The sequence below is a fragment of the Cherax quadricarinatus genome, chromosome 8 (genome assembly GCF_038502225.1).
Source record: "Cherax quadricarinatus isolate ZL_2023a chromosome 8, ASM3850222v1, whole genome shotgun sequence".
In the NCBI taxonomy this organism is placed as follows: Eukaryota; Metazoa; Arthropoda; class Malacostraca; order Decapoda; family Parastacidae; genus Cherax; species Cherax quadricarinatus.
The window spans coordinates 61732077-61750331 of record NC_091299.1 but is presented as its reverse complement, the minus strand read 5'-3'; the positions used below and the strand labels follow the sequence as shown (position 1 = coordinate 61750331).

Here is an 18255-nt window from a genome sequence, read left to right as displayed (position 1 = left end):
TGCTGTCTACCAACCTACTACCTATAAGAATAGGTTAGATAAATACATGAGTGGGTGTGAGTTTGAGCTAACTAGCTTGTGCTACTAGGTCAGATGCTGTACTCCTTCTTTAAGTGAATGTTACCTGACCTGACTAGGTTAAAGCATTGGCTTAAGCCGGTAGGAGAATTGGACCTGCCTCGCATGGGACAATAGGCCTGCTGCAGTGTTCCTTCTTTCTAATGTTCTTATGTTGGTAGAAAGGCTGGTGTCTTTTTTCTTTCTCATAAACATGAAAGATTTCATGTCGTCTTCCTACTTCTACTTACTCTTAGGTCACACCAATCATGCATGTACAAGCGTATATTATACACACCCCTCTGGGTTTTCTTCTATTTCCTTACTAGTTCTTGTTTATTTCCTTTTATCTCCATGGGGGAAGTGGAGCAGAATTCTTCCTCCATAACCTGCGTGTCATAAGAGGCAACTAACATTCTGGGAGCAATGGGCTAGTAACCCCTTCTCCTGTATACATTGCTAAAGTTAAAATGAGAAACTTGTTTTTCTTTTTGGGCTACCCTGCCTTGGTGGGACATGGCCAGTTTGTTGAAAGAAAGAAATACTTTTAGTAACTGCACCTACTCTCTAAGGTATGGATTCTCTACATAATATTCACACTGCTTATTGCTTCCAGCCTCCTCCCTGCTGCAACATTCACCACCCATGCTGCATACCCATATAAGAGCGTTGTTACCACTATACTCTCATACATTTCCTTCTTTGTTTCAATGGATAACATTATTTGTCTCCACAGACTCCTCAGTAAATCACTCACATTTTTCTCTGAATCATTTCTATGGTTCACCTTGTCTTTCATAGACCCATCTGCTGACAAGTTCACTCTCAAATATATGAATACGTACATTCATTTCCTCCATACTCCCTCCCTCTAGTCTGATATCCAATCTTTCATTGCCTAATTTCCTTTTACCCTCATCACCGTGCTCTTTCCTGTGTTCACTTTTCAAATCAAATCGAAGTTTATTCTCTATATGGATTACAATGCAGGATTTACAGATATTGGTTATCGTGTGGTTTACATGTAGTAAAATACTAATTACAGAGGGGGCCACTAGAACACCTAGCATGGCTAGGCATTTCGGGCAAACTTAGATTAACCCTTTCAGGGTTTCGGCCATACTAGTACGGCTTATGCACCAGGGTTTTTGACGTACTAGTACGCCTAAATTCTAGCGCCCTCAAATCTAGTGAGAGAAAGCTGGTAGGCCTACATATAAAAGAATGGGTCTATGTGGTCAGTGTGCACAGTATAAAAAAATCCTGCAGCACACAGTGCGTAATGAGAAAAAAAAAACTTACACACTGTTTTTGGATTAAAACAACGACTTTGCACTGTATTTTTGTATTTTATTTATTGTTGTATTCTAGTTTTCCTGGTCTCATTCTATAGAATGGAAGACATATTACAGAAATTGAGATTTTACAATGAAAAATATCTTGAAATTGAGCTCAAATAGCAGAAATGTTCGATTTTTACCAGAGTTCAAAAGTAAACAAATCATGCTAAGCGTCCAGTACTCGTCAACTGGTGAGTCTAATATTCTTTCACAAGTGTGCCGATATTATTTATACCATTTTTTACACTAATGCAGTAGTCTGCATAACAGTAAATCTTCTATTTTTTGTGAGAATAAAAATTCAAAGTGGAAAGCAAAAGAATGTAAGAGGGGCATTGGGATGTGACTAATGAACAGAGGAAATGTTATTTTAGTGCCAGTAATGTCTTTCTTGTTTATTCTGGACCCCATTTGGAAATTGGCATCTTTTGAAATTTGTGTGAAATTGGCAAAATTGCTAAACTCTGACCACTGTATTGGATAGTTGAAATCGGTAAATGGGTGGTTTCTTGTACTCAGTCGATAGAAAAAATGGAGTTCTAGCGAAACATTCATGATTTTTGTCGACTAGTACAGTGGAATTGGCTGAATATAGGGCTCAAAATGGACAAAATTGCCGATGCGTAAACATCGTCGAGACCGCTAACTTCGCAAGAGCATAATTCCGTAAGTTTTCCATCAAATTTCATACTTTTAGTGTCATTATGATCGGGAAAAGATTCTCTTTCATTTCATAAGAAAAAAATAATTTTTTTTTTTTGAAATTTGGGCGACCCTGAGAACAAGTTTCTGAGAGGGCCTGTCGATCCTGAAAGGGTTAATTCTTAACCCTAGATTATAACAAATTGTGGAGTAAGTTGACTAAATACTAAGTGACTAAATACTAAGTGACAAATACTAGTTTGTGAGTTTAGCAATGTGAATGCTTTTGTTTTGGCACAATACATAGTTTCTATATTGGAGTATCACAGGCAAACTTATGACTAGTTAGGAATCATTATTTTAAGATTAGGATATGTATTTCTGTGCTTATAATCAAATGGGTGAGTGAGTTAGTGTAAATGTGGGCCACCAGGTGGTTTTTATGTAGTTAGTTGATGGGGTGTATCGGGGAGATAAGATGTTTTCTAAAAGTAGTTTTGAAGGTGATGAATGTGTCTGCTGTTCGAGAGTTTTCAGATAGAGTGTTCCAGATTTTGACATACATTGAATTTTTGTAAAGGTTTAGTCGGACACGGGGAATGTCGTAGAGATGTTTGTGTCTCGTGTTATGCCTGTGGGTCCTGTCACAACTATCAAGAAAGCATTTTAGGTCAAGGTTAATATTGGAATTTAAGGTCCTGTAGATGTAGATTGCACAGTAGTAAGTGTGGATGTACTGAACAGGGAGTAAGTTTAGATCTATGAAGAGTGGGGGGGTGTGTTGCCAGGGATGGGATTTAGTGATTATTCTTACTTCAGCTTTTTGTTGGATTATTATTGGCTTTAGGTGTGTTGCTGCAGTTGATCCCCAAGCACAAATAGCATAGGTGAGGTATGGATAAATAAGTGAGTGGTATAGTGTGAGAAGGGCATTTTGCAGCACGTAGTATCGTATCTTGGAGAGGATCCCAACCGTTTTGGATACTTTTTTGATTATGTGTTGGATATGGGTGCTGAAATTCAGGTTATTGTCACGGTATAGACCTAGGAATTTGCCTTCATTATGTCTGGCAGTTAGAGTGTTGTCGATCTTAATGTTAATTTGCGCAACTCCTGCTCTGCTACCAAACATAATATAGTAGGTTTTGTCAGTGTTAAGCGTAAGTTTATTGGCTGTCATCCAAGTCGATATTTTGATCAGCTCCTCATTAACAATGGTGTTGAGGGTGGCAAGATTAGGGTGAGAGATGACATAAGTCGTGTCGTCAGCAAAGAGAATGGGGTTCTAGTGTTGGGATACGTTTGGAAGATCATTGATGTATATGAGCAGGGGACCAAGGACACGTCCCTGCGGAACTCCAGTATCAAGTGGCTGTGTTGTTGATGCTGTGCCTTTAACCCTTTGAGGGTCGACAGGCCCTCTCCGAGACTCGTTCTCAGGGTCGGCCAAATTTAAAAAAAAAAAAATAATTTTCTCTTATGAAAAGATAGAGAATCTTTTCCCGATCATAATGACACCAAAAGTTTGAAATTTGATGGAAAACTTACGGAATTATGCTCTTGCGAAGTTAGCGGTCTTGGCGATGTTTACACATCACCGATTTTGCCCACTTTGAGCCCCATTTTCGGCCAATTCCACTGTACTAGTCGACAAAAATCATGAATATTTCGCTAGAACTCCACTTTTTCTATCGAATGAGCTCAAGAAACCACCCATTTATCAATTTCAACTATTCAGTACAGTGGTCAGAATTTAGCAATTTTGCCAATTTCACACAAATTTCAAAAGATGCCAATTTCCGAATAGGGTCCAGAATAAACAAGAAAGACATTCCTGGCACTAAAATGGCATTTCCTCTTATATTCTTTTGCTTTCCACTTTGAATTTTTATTTTCACAAAAAATAGAAGATTTACTGTTATGCAGACTACTACATTAGTGTAAAATATGGTATAAATAATATTGGCACACTTGCAAAAGAATATTAGACTCACCAGTTGACCTGTATTGGACGCTTTGCATGATTTGTTTACTTTTGAACTTTGGTAAAAATCGAACATTTCTGCTACTTTGAGCTCAATTTCAAGGTACTTTTTATTGTAAAACCAGTCAAAATCATCTGAATTTCTGTAATATGTCTTCCATTCTATAAAATGAGACCAAGAAAACTAGAATACAACAATAAATACCATACGAAAATATAGTGCAAAGTCGCTGTTTTATTCCAAAAAAACAAAGTTTTTTTTTTTCTCATTATGCACTGTGTGCTGCAGGACGTTTTTTATACTGTGCACACTGACCACAAAGACCCATTCTTTCATATGTAGGCCTACCAGCTTTCTCCCACTAGATTTGAGGGCGCTAGAATTTAGGCGTACTAGTACGTCAAAAACCCTGGGTCGTAAACCGTACTAGTACGGCCGAAACCCTCAAAGGGTTAATGGTGACATACTGATACCTATTAGTAAGGTAAGGTTTGAAATATGCAAGCGCATGGCCTCTTATACCATAATGGTCAAGTTTGTGGAGTAGGATGCCATGGTTTACTGTGTCAAAAGCTTTTCTTAGGTCAATAAAAATTCCTAGTGGATAGCAGGAAGAGCAGGGGTCCAAGGACACTTCCCTGCAGAACTCCAGTATCAAGTGGCCGTGTTGATGATGCTGTGTCTTTAATGGTGACATACTGATACCTATTAGTAAGGTAGGATTTGAAATATGCAAGCGCATGGCCTCTTATACCATAATGGTCAAGTTTGTGGAGTAGGATGCCGTGGTCTACTACGTCAAAAGCTTTTCTTAGGTCAATAAAAATTCCTAGCAGATATTCCTTATTTTCCAATGCTGTGTAAAGCAGATCTAGCATTTTTACAATTGCATCATTAGTGCTTTTATTTTTCCTGAATCCAAATTGGCAGGGGTTGAGTATGTTTTGTGCCATTATAAATGAATACAGTCTCCTGTGCATGAGTTTCTCGAAGATTTTGGATAGCAATGGTAAGTTTGATATTGGCCTATAGTTGTTTACATCTGTAGGGTCACCACCTTTATGTATTGGTGTAACTCTTGCTGTCTTGAGTAGTTTCGGGAAGGTGCTAGTTTCTAGTCCAAACGTATATACAGTGGACCCCCGCATAGCGATTTTAATCCGTGCAAGAGGGCTCATTGTTATGCGAAATGATCGGTATGCGAATGAATTTTCCCCATAAGAAATAATGGAAATCAAATTAATCCGTGCAAGACACCCAAAAGTATGAAAAAAAAAATTTTTACCACATGAAATGTTAATTTTAATACACACAAACTGAAAAAGGCATGCACAATTACATGACACTTACTTTTATTGAAGATCTGGTGATGATTGATGGGATGGGAGGAGGGGAGAGAGAGTGTTAGTGTTTAGAAGGGGAATCCCCTTCCATTAAGACTTGAGGTGTCGAGTCCTTTTCTGGGGTTACTTCCCTTCTTCTTTTAATGCCACTAGGACTAGCTTCAGAGTCACTGGACTTCTTTCGCACAACATATCTGTCCATAGTGGCCTGTACCTCTCGTTCCTTTATGACTTCCCTAAAGTGTTTCACAACATTGTCAGTGTAATAATCACCAGCACGGCTTGCAATAGCTGTATGAGGGTGATTCTCATCCATAAAGGTTTGCACTTTCAGCCACATTGCACAGATTTCCTTAATCTTTGTAGTAGGCAACTTCTTCAATTTCTCTCTCCCCTCCTCTGAACCAGTTTCCTCAGGTATGGCCTCTTGCTGTTGAAGTTGATCTAGCTAGCAGCTCATCAGTGGTTAGTTCTTCATTGTCCTCCTCCACCAACTCTTCCACATCATCCCCACTAACCTCCAACCCCAAGGACTTTCCCAATGCCACAATGGATTCCTCAACTGGCATAATCCTCTCAGAGTTAGCCTCAAACCCTTCAAAATCCCTTTTGTCTACACATTCTGGCCACAGTTTCTTCCAAGCAGAGTTCAAGGTCTTCTTAGTCACTCCCTCCCAAGCCTTACCTATAAGGTTTACACAATTGAGGATACTAAAGTGCTCTCTCCAAAACTCTCTTAGAGTCAGTTGAGTTTCTGAGGTCACTACAAAGCACCTTTCAAACAGAGCTTTTGTGTACAGTTTTTTGAAGTTTGCAATAACCTGCTGGTCCATGGGCTGCAGGAGAGGAGTGGTATTAGGAGGCAAAAACTTCACCTTAATGAATTTCATGTCCCCATAAAGTCGCTCTGCCACGTCTGTAGGATGACCAGGGGCATTGTCTAACACCAGGAGGCACTTAAGTTCTAATTTCTTTTCAGTTAGGTAATCTTTCACATTGGGGGCAAATGCATGGTGTAACCAGTCATAGAAAAAGTCCCTAGTGACCCATGCCTTACTGTTTGCCCTCCACAGCACACACAAATTTTCCTTGAGGACATTCTTTTGCCTGAACGGTCTGGGAGTTTCAGAGTGATACACTAATAAAGGCTTCACTTTGCAATCACCAGTAGCATTGGAACACATCAACAAAGTAAGCCTGTCTTTCATAGGCTTATGTCCTGGGAGTGCCTTTTCCTCCTAAGTAATGTAGGTCCTGCTTGGCATTTTCTTCCAAAACAGGCCTGTTTCATCACAATTAAACACTTGTTCAGGTTTCAGTCCTTCACTGTCTATGTACTCCTTAAATTCCTGCACATATTTTTCAGCTGCTTTGTGGTCCGAACTGGCAGCCTCACCATGCCTTATCACACTATGTATGCCACTACGCTTCTTAAATCTCTCAAACCAACCTTTGCTGGCCTTAAATTCACTCACATCATCACTAGTTGCAGGCATTTTTTTAATTAAATCCTCATGCAACTTCCTAGCCTTTTCGCTTATGATCGCTTGAGAGACGCTATCTCCTGCTAGCTGTTTTTCATTTATCCACACCAATAAGAGTCTCTCAACATCTTCCATTACTTGCGATCTCTGTTTCGAAAACACAGTTAAACCTTTGGCAAGAACAGCTTCCTTGATTGCCTTTCTGTTGCCCACAATAGTAGCGATGGTTGATTTGGGTTTCTTGTACAACCTGGCCAGGTCGGCGACACGCACTCCACTTTCATGCTTATCAGTGATCTCTTTCTTCATCTCTATAGTAATTCTCACCCTTATTGCTGTAGGGTTGGCACTAGAAGCTTTCTTGGGGCCCATGGTCACTTATTTTGCAGATAAAATCACCAAAAACACTGTAATACAGTGGACCCCCGGTTAACGATTTTAATCCGTGCAAGAGGGCTCATCGTTATGCGAAATAATCGTTATGCGAATTAATTTTCCCCATAAGAAATAATGGAAATAAAATTAATCCGTGCAAGACGCCCAAAAGTATGAAAAAAAATTTTTTTTACCACATGAAATGTTAATTTTAATACACACAAACTGAAAAAGGCATGCACAATTACATGACACTTACTTTTATTGAAGATCTGGTGATGATTGATGGGATGGGAGGAGGGGAGAGCATTATCTTCTTACTGTTTAGAAGGGGAATCCCCTTCCATTAGGACTTGAGGTAGCAAGTCCTTTTCTGGGGTTACTTCCCTTCTTCTTTTAATGCCACTAGGACCAGCTTCAGAGTCACTGGACCTCTGTCGCACAACAAATCTGTCCATAGAGCTCTGTACCTCCCGTTTCTTCAAGACTTTCCTAAAATGGGCCATAACATTGTCATTGAAATAGTCACAAGCACGGCTTGCAACAGCTGTGTCAGGGTGATTTTCATCTATAAAGGTTTGCAGTTCAAACCACTCTGCACACATTTCCTTAATCTTTGAAGTAGGCACAATGGATTCCACAACTGGCATAGGCTTCTCAGGGTTAGCCCCAAACCCTTCAAAATCTTTCTTAATTTCCATACTAATTCTCACCCTTTTTACCACAGGGTTGGCACTAGAAGCTTTCTTGGGGCCCATGGTCACTTATTTTCCAGAAACACCACCGAAAACACTGTAATAATACGAAATATTCCGAGTGTATGCTTGGATGTTACCGCGGAGGCTGGCTGGTAAACAATGGGACGGCCGGCACATGTGAGGGCACATTGGACGCGTCTCGGACGAAAATCGGTATGCGGGTTTTTAATCGGTATGCGGGGCAAAAATTTTGCGATAAAAGTAATCGTTATGCGGAAAAATCGCTATGCGATGCCATCGTTATGCGGGGGTCCACTGTAATACGAAATGTTCCGATTGTATGCTTGGATGTTACCGCGGAGGCTGGCTGGTAAACAATGCCACCAGCGGCACATGTGAGGCTGGCTAAGGGCGCACATTGGACGCGTGTCGGATGAACAGCGGTGAGCGGGTTTTTGAGCGGTATGCGAGGCAAAATTTTTGCGATAAAAGCGAGCGGTATGCGGATTAAACGTTATGTGATGCCAACGGTATGCGGGGGTCCACTGTATACGTTTTTTCAACATCTGAAAGTATGTAAAAAAATGTAGATCTTCTTTTTGTTTTACATTTGAAAACGTGTAAAAAAACTTTTATCTTCTTTGTTTTTTGTTATATTTGAAAATATGTAAAAAACAGTAGATCTACTTTTGTAGCACTACGAATTTGAACGTTGATCTGTTTAGACCATTTAAGGGTTAAAAAGTAATGAAATAGCATGCGAAAGGACATGGGCCACTCGCTTGTACAATAATGGTGGGACATGAGACAGGTTCCCCGAGTTATTTTTAAGTGACTTTATATTCTCAGTGACTTCGGTGGGCTCAGTTGGAACAAGATAGAAGGAATTTGGGAAATTTCCATCTAGATAGTCCCCGGCATGAACATTGGTACATGGGATTTTACTGGCAAGATTAGATCCTATGATTGAGAAGAAGTCGTTTATCTTGTTAGCTGTTTCAGTGGGATGCAGTGGTGTTTCATTAGGTTTAGTTAGGACAATATTCTTGTTTTTTTCAATTTGTGGGTCCCTAGAATCTGAGAGAGTGTTTTCCAGGTCTTTTTTATGTCTCCTCTTGTGTCAGTGAATCTGCTGGAGTAGTACAGCTGTTTGGCTTGCTTTATTACTTTGGTGAAAACTGATGAATAGTGTTTAAGAATATCTTTATGTATTAAGCCCTGTCTGTATTGCTTTTCATATTGGTGTTTCTTATCAATGGATTTCAGAATGCTGCTGGTTAGCCATGAGCAACCGAGCCGTTTATTCGTGATCTGTTTCGTTTTTTTAGGACAATGTTTGTTGTATAGTCTAATTTGTTAAGAAAAATGTCTGTCCAATCGTCAATACCATTGGCCTTGGAGAATTCTGTAGGCCAGTCAACAGTCTCTAGGTCTGCTGTGAACTTCCTTATTGAGGCCTCGTCATGCCTTCATACCACATACCTTCTCAAATTCGTCCACCAACCTTTGCAGCTTCTCTTCAGAATCTCGCAAAAGCACAGTGTCATTAGCAAAGTGCAACTGTGACAACTCCCACTTTGTGTTAGATTCTTTATCTTTTAATCTCACACATTTCCCCAACACTTGACCATTCATTTCTCTTACAACCCTATCTATAAATATATTGAACAAGAATGGTGACATCACATTCCTGTCTAAGGCCTACTTTTACTGGGAGATAATCTCCCTCTCTCCTACATACTCTAACTTGAGCCTCAGTATCCTTGTAAAAACTCGTAACTACTTTCAGTAACATACCACCTATTCCATACATTTGCAGCATCTGCCATATTGCTCCCCAATCTACCTTATCATGTGCCTTTTTCAAATCCATAAATGCAACAAAAGCTTCTCAACCCTTATCTAATTTTTTTTTTCAACAAACCGACCATATCTCACCGAGGCAGTGACCTAAAAAGAAAAATGAAAGTTTTTCTTTTTAAATTTAGCATTTTATACAGGAGAAGGGTGTTACTAGCCCCTTGCTCTCGACTCGACAGGCTTATTCCCCTATAATTATTACACACACTTTTGTTCCCTTTGCCTTTATACAAAAGAATTATGCATGTTCTCGGCCAATCTCTAGGTACCTTCCTTCTTCCATACATATATTAAAATAAAAGCACCAACTATTCCAAAACTATATCCCCACTTGCTTTTAACATTTCTGTCTTGATCCCCTCACTCCCAGCTTTAAAAAGTTTTTCTTAATTTCAGTAATTTACACAGAAGAAAGGATTACTAACCCATTGCTCCCAGCAATTTAGGTGCCTCATGTGACATGCATGGCCTATGGAGTAAATATTATTTTCCACTTTCCATAGAGACTTACTAGTTTTGTTGGTTATATTTTCAGTGTCGCATAATTGGTTTGTGGCAATTGAAAGTTAATATTTTTTTTTATTAACACATCTACCATTTTCCACCAAGACAGGGTGGCCCGAAAAAGAAAAACTTTCACCATCATTCTTTGCATCACTGTCTTGCCAGAGGTGCGCTTACACTACACTTATAAAACTGCTACATTAACACCCCTCCTTCAGAGTGCAGGCACTGTGCTTCCCATCTCCAGGACTCAAGTCCAGCCTGCTAGTTTCCCTGAATTCCTTCATAAATATTTCCCTGCTCACACTCCAACAGCACATCAAGTCCTAAAAACCATTTGTCTCCATTTGCTCTTATCTAACACGCTTGTGCATGCTTGCTGGAAGTCCAAGCCCCTTGCACACAAAACCACCTTTACCCCCCTCCCTCCAACCTTAAGAAAGTAACTGAATTTTGTGTTGTTCAGTACTGTATACTAAACTGTTTATAGCAGGAAAGACAAATATTGACACTACCTATCTAACAGAAATTTGTATTAAGTTATTGTAGGGCACTGTATTACAATAGAGAAAAACAATATGATTTAGCAAAACTGCTTTTCACCTGGGCTCAAATGTCGCCACCAACTTCATGTTGGCTGAACCACAGAACGTGGTTGGCTTATTTCTGCCCTCAGTATAATGTTACGCTACATTCTATCTCATCCATGTTAAGCTCTGAAAAGCCTCTCAAGTTCTCAGGGTGCACAGTTTAAGAGGAAGATCTTTACAGGGGCTTAGGAATACCAAAGTTATGATGTCCAGTACTTATGAACAAGCTCCAAAAGACATTCTTGAGAAAATATGTATTTTATGAATGCCAGTCTGCAGTTGTGAACATGTAATATTTATTTGATAAATGACTCACTCGCAAGATGAAACTCCATAAACACAGTTTGCTCATAAGTTGGGACCTTTGTGTGCTACATAAGAAATGGGATGTCATGTTGCGCTGAAAGGCTGGAGAAGACACACATGAGATCATTAAATTTTTTGTTGTGTGTACTATGTTATCATAAGGCCAAAATTAGTCAGTGCCCGATTGGTGGCTCCTGTTGCTTATTCTAGATTCTCGAATCTTTTTCTTCACCAAATTGCCAACTTCCCACAAAGGTAGTGTGACTCAAAGAAGGTAAGACATTCATTACCACTCATTCAGTAGGTGCCTTGCCAGAAGAGAAGAACATCACAAATCAGATGGCTCTCTGGACTGCAAAATCTCCAACTCGTACTTCAGAGTGCAGGCTCTGTAACTCCCATTTTCAGAACTTTGAGTTCAACTAACCAGTTTCCCTGTATTCCTTCATAAATGTTACCTTGCTTATTCTCCAACAGCACATCAAATCTCAAGAAGCAATTGACTCCACTAACTCCTATCTAACAGCCTCACACATGCCTGGAATATGTTTAACATTTATTTGTTAATTTACTTGTACGCTTTATATTTTTTTTTTCCTGCCAGGATCGTGATGTGGAAGAAGGTGCGGATATGCTGATGGTAAAACCTGGCTTAGCCTATCTTGATGTTGTGCGTCAAACTAAGGATAGATATCCTCATTATCCGCTGTTCATCTACCAGGTAATTGGATTATATTATGCATTCATTAATATCTTTATATGTTCTTTTAGAATTGTGCATGTACAAGCCGTTCAGGAAAGAGGCTCCTTGTGTGCAGGCTACCATATGTGCGCAGATGCTGTATAATAGAACCCTCGTATCCACTGATTCAGTATCTGTGGTTTCAGTTAATTATGGTTTATTGTGACCCAAAAATACATCTTACTTTTGCATAATAATGGCCCCAAAGCACAAAAGTAGAAAAGCTGGCAGTTCTTCAATGCCTAAGAGAAGCTTTGAAGTGCTTCCCATCAGTGAAAAAGTGATAATTCTCCACTTACTGTGCATAATTTATCAAACTTTATAATACGTATGTATAAGGCTTAGATATAGGGCTGGCTGCTATCCACGGTTTTGGTATCCATGGCAGGTCCTTGGAATGTATCCCTCGCAGATACGCAGAGGTCCTGCTGTATATGCTCTTAGATCAGGGGCTTGGACTTCCAGCAAGTGTGCGTGAGCATATTAGACAGGACTGAATTGAGACAAATGATTTTTGGGACCTGACAAGCTGTTGGAGTGTGAGCAGGGTAATATTTTGTGAAGGGATTCAGGGAAACCGGTTAGTCGGACTTGAGTCCTGGAAATGTTAAGTAGAATGCCTGCACTTTAAAGGAGAAGTTTGGGATATTGGCAGTTTGGAGAGACATCTAAACTGTCATATCTGAGCGCCTCTGCAAAGACAGTGATTATGTATGAGTGATGGTGAAAGTGGAAATAAATGGTGAAAGTGTTGAATGATGATGAAAGTTTTTTCTTTCTTTTTGTGTTTTTCTTTCTCTTTGGGTCACCCTACCTCAGTGGGAAACAGCTGATGTGTAAAAAAAAAGTATTACTACTATTACATCAGTATTACTACTATTACATCAGTATTATTACTATTACATAAGTATTAATACTATTTCATCAGTATTACTACTATTGCTTTTATTCCACTGTATCATTATTTTATTAAAATATTATTACTGATTGATGCAGTGAGCAACAATCATGTGACCAGATCTTACCTGCTAATATCTTGTGTTAAACTCACAAGATGAAACAGCTCAACAATCATGTATTGTATGTTGAGTATTTTTATTCTTAGTTCAGATCTGCCTGAAATGTTATGCACATGATGAACTTCTCTCAAAATCATTCTCAGTAATACAGTAGGACCCCGCTTTACGGCATTTGGCTTTACTGCGTTCCACTAATATGGACATCTCAAATTATGATCAAAACTCGGTATACGGGTCCCCCCACCTAACTTTCTAATGCGGTCACCATGCCCCACCTGGTTTGTTTACATTCTCCATGAGCTCCATGACTCTCCATTATGTCTGGAAACTTTCCAAAATTTCAAGTGTTTTAAAGTTGTCATATTCTATATATTTTTTTTTTTTTTTTTAAACAAGTCGGCCGTCTCCCACCCAGGCAGGGTGACCCAAAAAAGAAAGAAAATCCCCAAAAAGATAATACTTTCATCATCATTCAACACTTTCACCTCACTCACACGTAATCACTGTTTTTGCAGAGGTGCTCAGAACACAACAGTTTAGAAGCATATACGTATAAAGATACACAACATATCCCTCCAAACTGCTAATATCTCGAACCCCTCCTTTAGAGTGCAGGCATTGTACTTCCCATTTCCAGGACTCATGTCCGGCTATATAAAAATAACCGGTTTCCCTGAATCCCTTCACTAAATATTACCCTGCTCACACTCCAACAGATCGTAAGGTCCCAAATACAATTCGTCTCCATTCACTCCTTATCTAACACGCTCACGCACACTTGCTGGAAGTCCAAGCCCCTCGCCCACAAAACCTCCTTTACCCCCTCTTTCCAACCCTTTCGAGGACGACCCCTACCCCTCTTTCCTTCCCCTATAGATTTATATGCTTTCCATGTCATTCTACTTTGATCCATTCTCTCTAAATGACCAAACCACCTCAACAACCCCTCTTCTGCCCTCTGACTAATGCTTTTATTAACTCCACACCTTCTCCTTATTTCCACACTCCGAACTTTCTGCATAATATTTACACCACACGTTGCCCTTAGACAGGACATCTTCACTGTCTCCAACCGTCTCCTCGCTGCTGCATTTACTACCCAAGCTTCACATCCATATAAGAGTGTTGGTACTACTATACTTTCATACATTCCCTTCTTTGCCTCCATAGATAACGTTTTTTGACTCCACATATACCTCAACGCACCACTCACCTTTTTTCCCTCATCAATTCTATGATTAACCTCATCCTTCATAAATCCATCCGCCGACACGTCAACTCCCAAGTATCTGAAAACATTCACTTCTTCCATACTCCTCCTCCCCAATTTGATATCCAATTTTTCTTTATCTAAATCATTTGATACCCTCATCACCTTACTCTTTTCTATGTTCACTTTCAACTTTCTACCTTTACACACATTCTCAAACTCATCCACTAACCTTTGCAATTTTTCTTTAGAATCTCCCATAAGCACAGTATCATCAGCAAAAAGTAACTGTGTCAATTCCCATTTTGAATTTGATTCCCCATAATTTAATCCAACCCCTCTCCCGAACACCCTAGCATTTACTTCTTTTACAACCCCATCTATAAATATATTAAAGAACCATGGTGACATTACACATCCCTGTCTAAGACCTACTTTTACCGGGAAGTATTCTCCCTCTCTTCTACATACCCTAACCTGAGCCTCACTATCCTCATAAAAGCTCTTTACAGCATTTAGTAACTTACCACCTATTCCATATACTTGCAACATCTGCCACATTGCTCCTCTATCCACTCTGTCATATGCCTTTTCTAAATCCATAAATGCAATAAAAACTTCCCTACCTTTATCTAAATACTGTTCACATATATGCTTCAATGTAAACACTTGATCTACACATCCCCTACCCACTCTGAAGCCTCCTTGCTCATCCGCAATCCTACATTCTGTCTTACCTCTAATTCTTTCAATTATAACCCTACCGTATACTTTTCCTGGTATACTCAGTAAACTTATTCCTCTATAATTTTTACAATCTCTTTTGTCCCCCTTCCCTTTATATAAAGGGACTATACATGCTCTCTGCCAATCCCTAGGTACCTTCCCCTCTTTCATACGTTTATTAAACAAAAGTACCAACCACTCCAACACTATATCCCCCCCTGCTTTTAACATTTCTGTCATGATCCCATCAGTTCCAGCTGCTTTACCCCTTTTCATTCTACGTAATGCCTCACGTACCTCCACCACACTTACATTCTTCACTCCTTCACTCCTAAAAGATGGTATACCTCCCTGGCCAGTGCATGAAATTACCGCCTCCCTTTCTTCCTCAACATTTAAAAGTTCCTCAAAATATTCTCGCCATCTACCTAATACCTCCCTCTCCCCATCTACTAACTCCCCTACTCTGTTTTTAACTGACAAATCCATACTTTCCCTAGGCTTTCTTAACTTGTTTAACTCCAAAATTTTTTCTTTTCATTAAAATTTCTTGACAGTGCCTCTCCTACTCTTTCATCTGCTCTCCTTTTGCACTCTCTCACCACTCTCTTCACCTTTCTTTTACTCTCCATATACTCTGCTCTTCTTATAACACTTCTGCTTTGTAAAAACCTCTCGTGAGCTACCTTTTTCTCTTTTATTACACCCTTTACTTCATCATTCCACCAATCACTCCTCTTTCCTCCTGCCCCCACCCTCCTATAACCACAAACTTCTGCCCCACATTCTAATACTGCATTTTTAAAACTATTCCAACCCTCTTCAACCCCCCCACTACTCATCTTTGCACTAGCCCACCTTTCTGCCAATAGTCGCTTTTATCTCGCCCGAACTTCCTCCTCCCTTAGTTTATACACTTTCACCTCCCTCTTACTTGTTGTTGCCACCTTCCTCTTTTCCCATCTACCTCTTACTCTAACTGTAGCTACAACTAAATAATGATCCGATATATCAGTTGCCCCTCTATAAACATGTACATCCTGGAGCCTACCCATCAACCTTTTATCCACCAATACATAATCTAACAAACTACATGTACTTTCATTACGTGCTACATCATACCTTGTATATTTATTTATCCTCTTTTTGTAGATGAATGGTTCAGAGAACCATTCTTATTACCAAATTTCTTTCTACACATAGCTCAATTAAAGGCTCCCCATTTACATTTACCCCTGGCACCCCAAATTTACCTACTACTCCCTCCATAACATTTTTACCCACTTTAGCATTGAAATCCCCAACCACCATTACTCTCACACTTGATTCAAAACTCCCCACGCATTCACTCAACATTTCCCAGAATCTCTCTCCTCTACACTTCTCTCTTCTCCAGGTGCATACACGCTTACTATAACCCACTTTTCACATCCAATCTTTATTTTACTCCACATAATCCTTGAATTTATACATTTGTAGTCCCTCTTTTCCTGCCATAGCTTATCCTTCAACATTATTGCTACTCCTTCTTTAGCTCTAACTCTATTTGAAACCCCTGACCTAATCCCATTTATTCCTCTCCATTGAAACTCTCCCACCCCCTTCAGCTTTGTTTCACTTAAAGCCAGGACATCCAGTTTCTTCTCATTCATAACATCCACAATCATCTCTTTCTTATCATTTGCACAACATCCATGCACATTCAGACTTCCCACTTTGACAATTTTCTTCTTCTTATTCTTTTTAGTAATCTTTACAGGAAAAGGGGTTACTAGCCCATTGTTCCCGGCATTTTAGTTGACTTTTACAACACGCATGGCTTACGGAGGAAAGATTCTTATTCCACTTCCCCATGGATATAAAAGGAAAAGTAATAAGACCAAGAACTATTAAGATAAAATCAAAGAAAACTCAGATGAGTGTGTATAAATAAATGTGTACATGTACAGTATGTGTAGTGTGACCTAAGTGTAAGTAGAAGTAGCAAGACATGCCTGTAATCTTGCATATTTATGAGACAGACAAGAGACACCAGCAATCTTACCATCATGTAAAACAATTACAGGCTTTCGTTTTACACTCACTTGGCAGGACGGTAGTACCTCCCTGGGTGGTTGCTGTCTACCAACCTGCTACCTATAAAAAAATAATACTTGATAATTATCACTCTGAGGCACATTAACCCCTTCAGGGTCGAAAGTCCCTCTCAGAGACTTGTTCTCAGGGTCGGCCAAATTTCAAAAAAAAATTATTTTTTTTCTTATGAAAAGATAGAGAATATTTTCCCGATCATAATGACACCAAAAGTATGAAATTTGATGGAAAACTTATGGAATTATGCTCTCGTGAGGTTAGCGGTCTCGACGATGTTTATGCATTGGCGATTTTGCCCACTTTGAGCCCTATTTTCGGCTAATTCCACTGTACTTGTCAACAAAAATCATAACTACTGCGCTAGAACTCCATTTTTTCTATCGAATGAATACAAGAAACCACCCATTTACCAATTTCAACTATCCAATACAGTGGTCAGAATTTAGAAATTTTGCCAATTTCACACAAATTTCAAAAGATGCCAATTTCCGTATAGGGTCCAGAATAAACAAGAGACACATTCCTGGCACTAAAATAACATTTCCTCTGTTCATTAGTCACGTCCCCACGCCCCTCTTACATTCTTTTGCTTTCCACTTTGAATTTTTATTCTCACAAAAAAATAGAAGATTTACTGTTATGCAGACTACTGCATTAGTGTAGAAATGGTATAAATAATATCAGCGCATTTGTAAAAGAATATTAGACTCACCAGTTGACGTGTATTGGACACATAGCATGATTTGTTTACTTCTGAATTTTGGTAAAAATCGAACATTTCTGCTACTTTGAGCTCAATTTCAAGGTACTTTTCTTTGTAAAACCAGTGAAAATCATCTCAATTTCTGTAATATGTCTTCCATTCTATAAAATGAGACCAGGAAAACTAGAATACAACAATAAATCCCATACGAAAATATAGTGCAAAGTCGCTGTTTTAATCCAAAAACATGGTCAAAGTTTTTTTTCTAATTACTCACTGTGTGCTGCAGGATTTTTTTTTTATACCGCACACACTGACCACATAGACCCATTCTTTCATATGTAGGCCTACCAGCTTTCTCTCACTAGATTTGAGGGTGCTAGAATTTAGGCGTACTAGTACGTCAAAAACCCTGGCGTGTAAGTCGTACTAGTACGACTGAAACCCTGAAAGGGTTAAATGTCGTATATTACATTAATATACACATTTTCATTACTCCATCTGTATTTTTTCAAACTTATATAATAAACACACTATGTAACATATAAACAGTAGAAAACGAGATGTTTTTCTAGTC

The 18255-nt window shown here is 39.2% G+C and overlaps 1 protein-coding gene across 1 annotated transcript in view; it reads left to right on the top strand.

Moving 5' to 3' along the window:
* The window catches only part of Pbgs (Porphobilinogen synthase), an 83785-nt gene that overhangs the window by 50389 nt on the left and 15141 nt on the right, over positions 1-18255 (top strand). The window contains exon 7 of the mRNA XM_070083068.1: positions 11789-11905. Within this exon, the coding sequence (XP_069939169.1) occupies positions 11789-11905 (117 nt within the window). The remainder of the gene's footprint in view (positions 1-11788; positions 11906-18255) is intronic.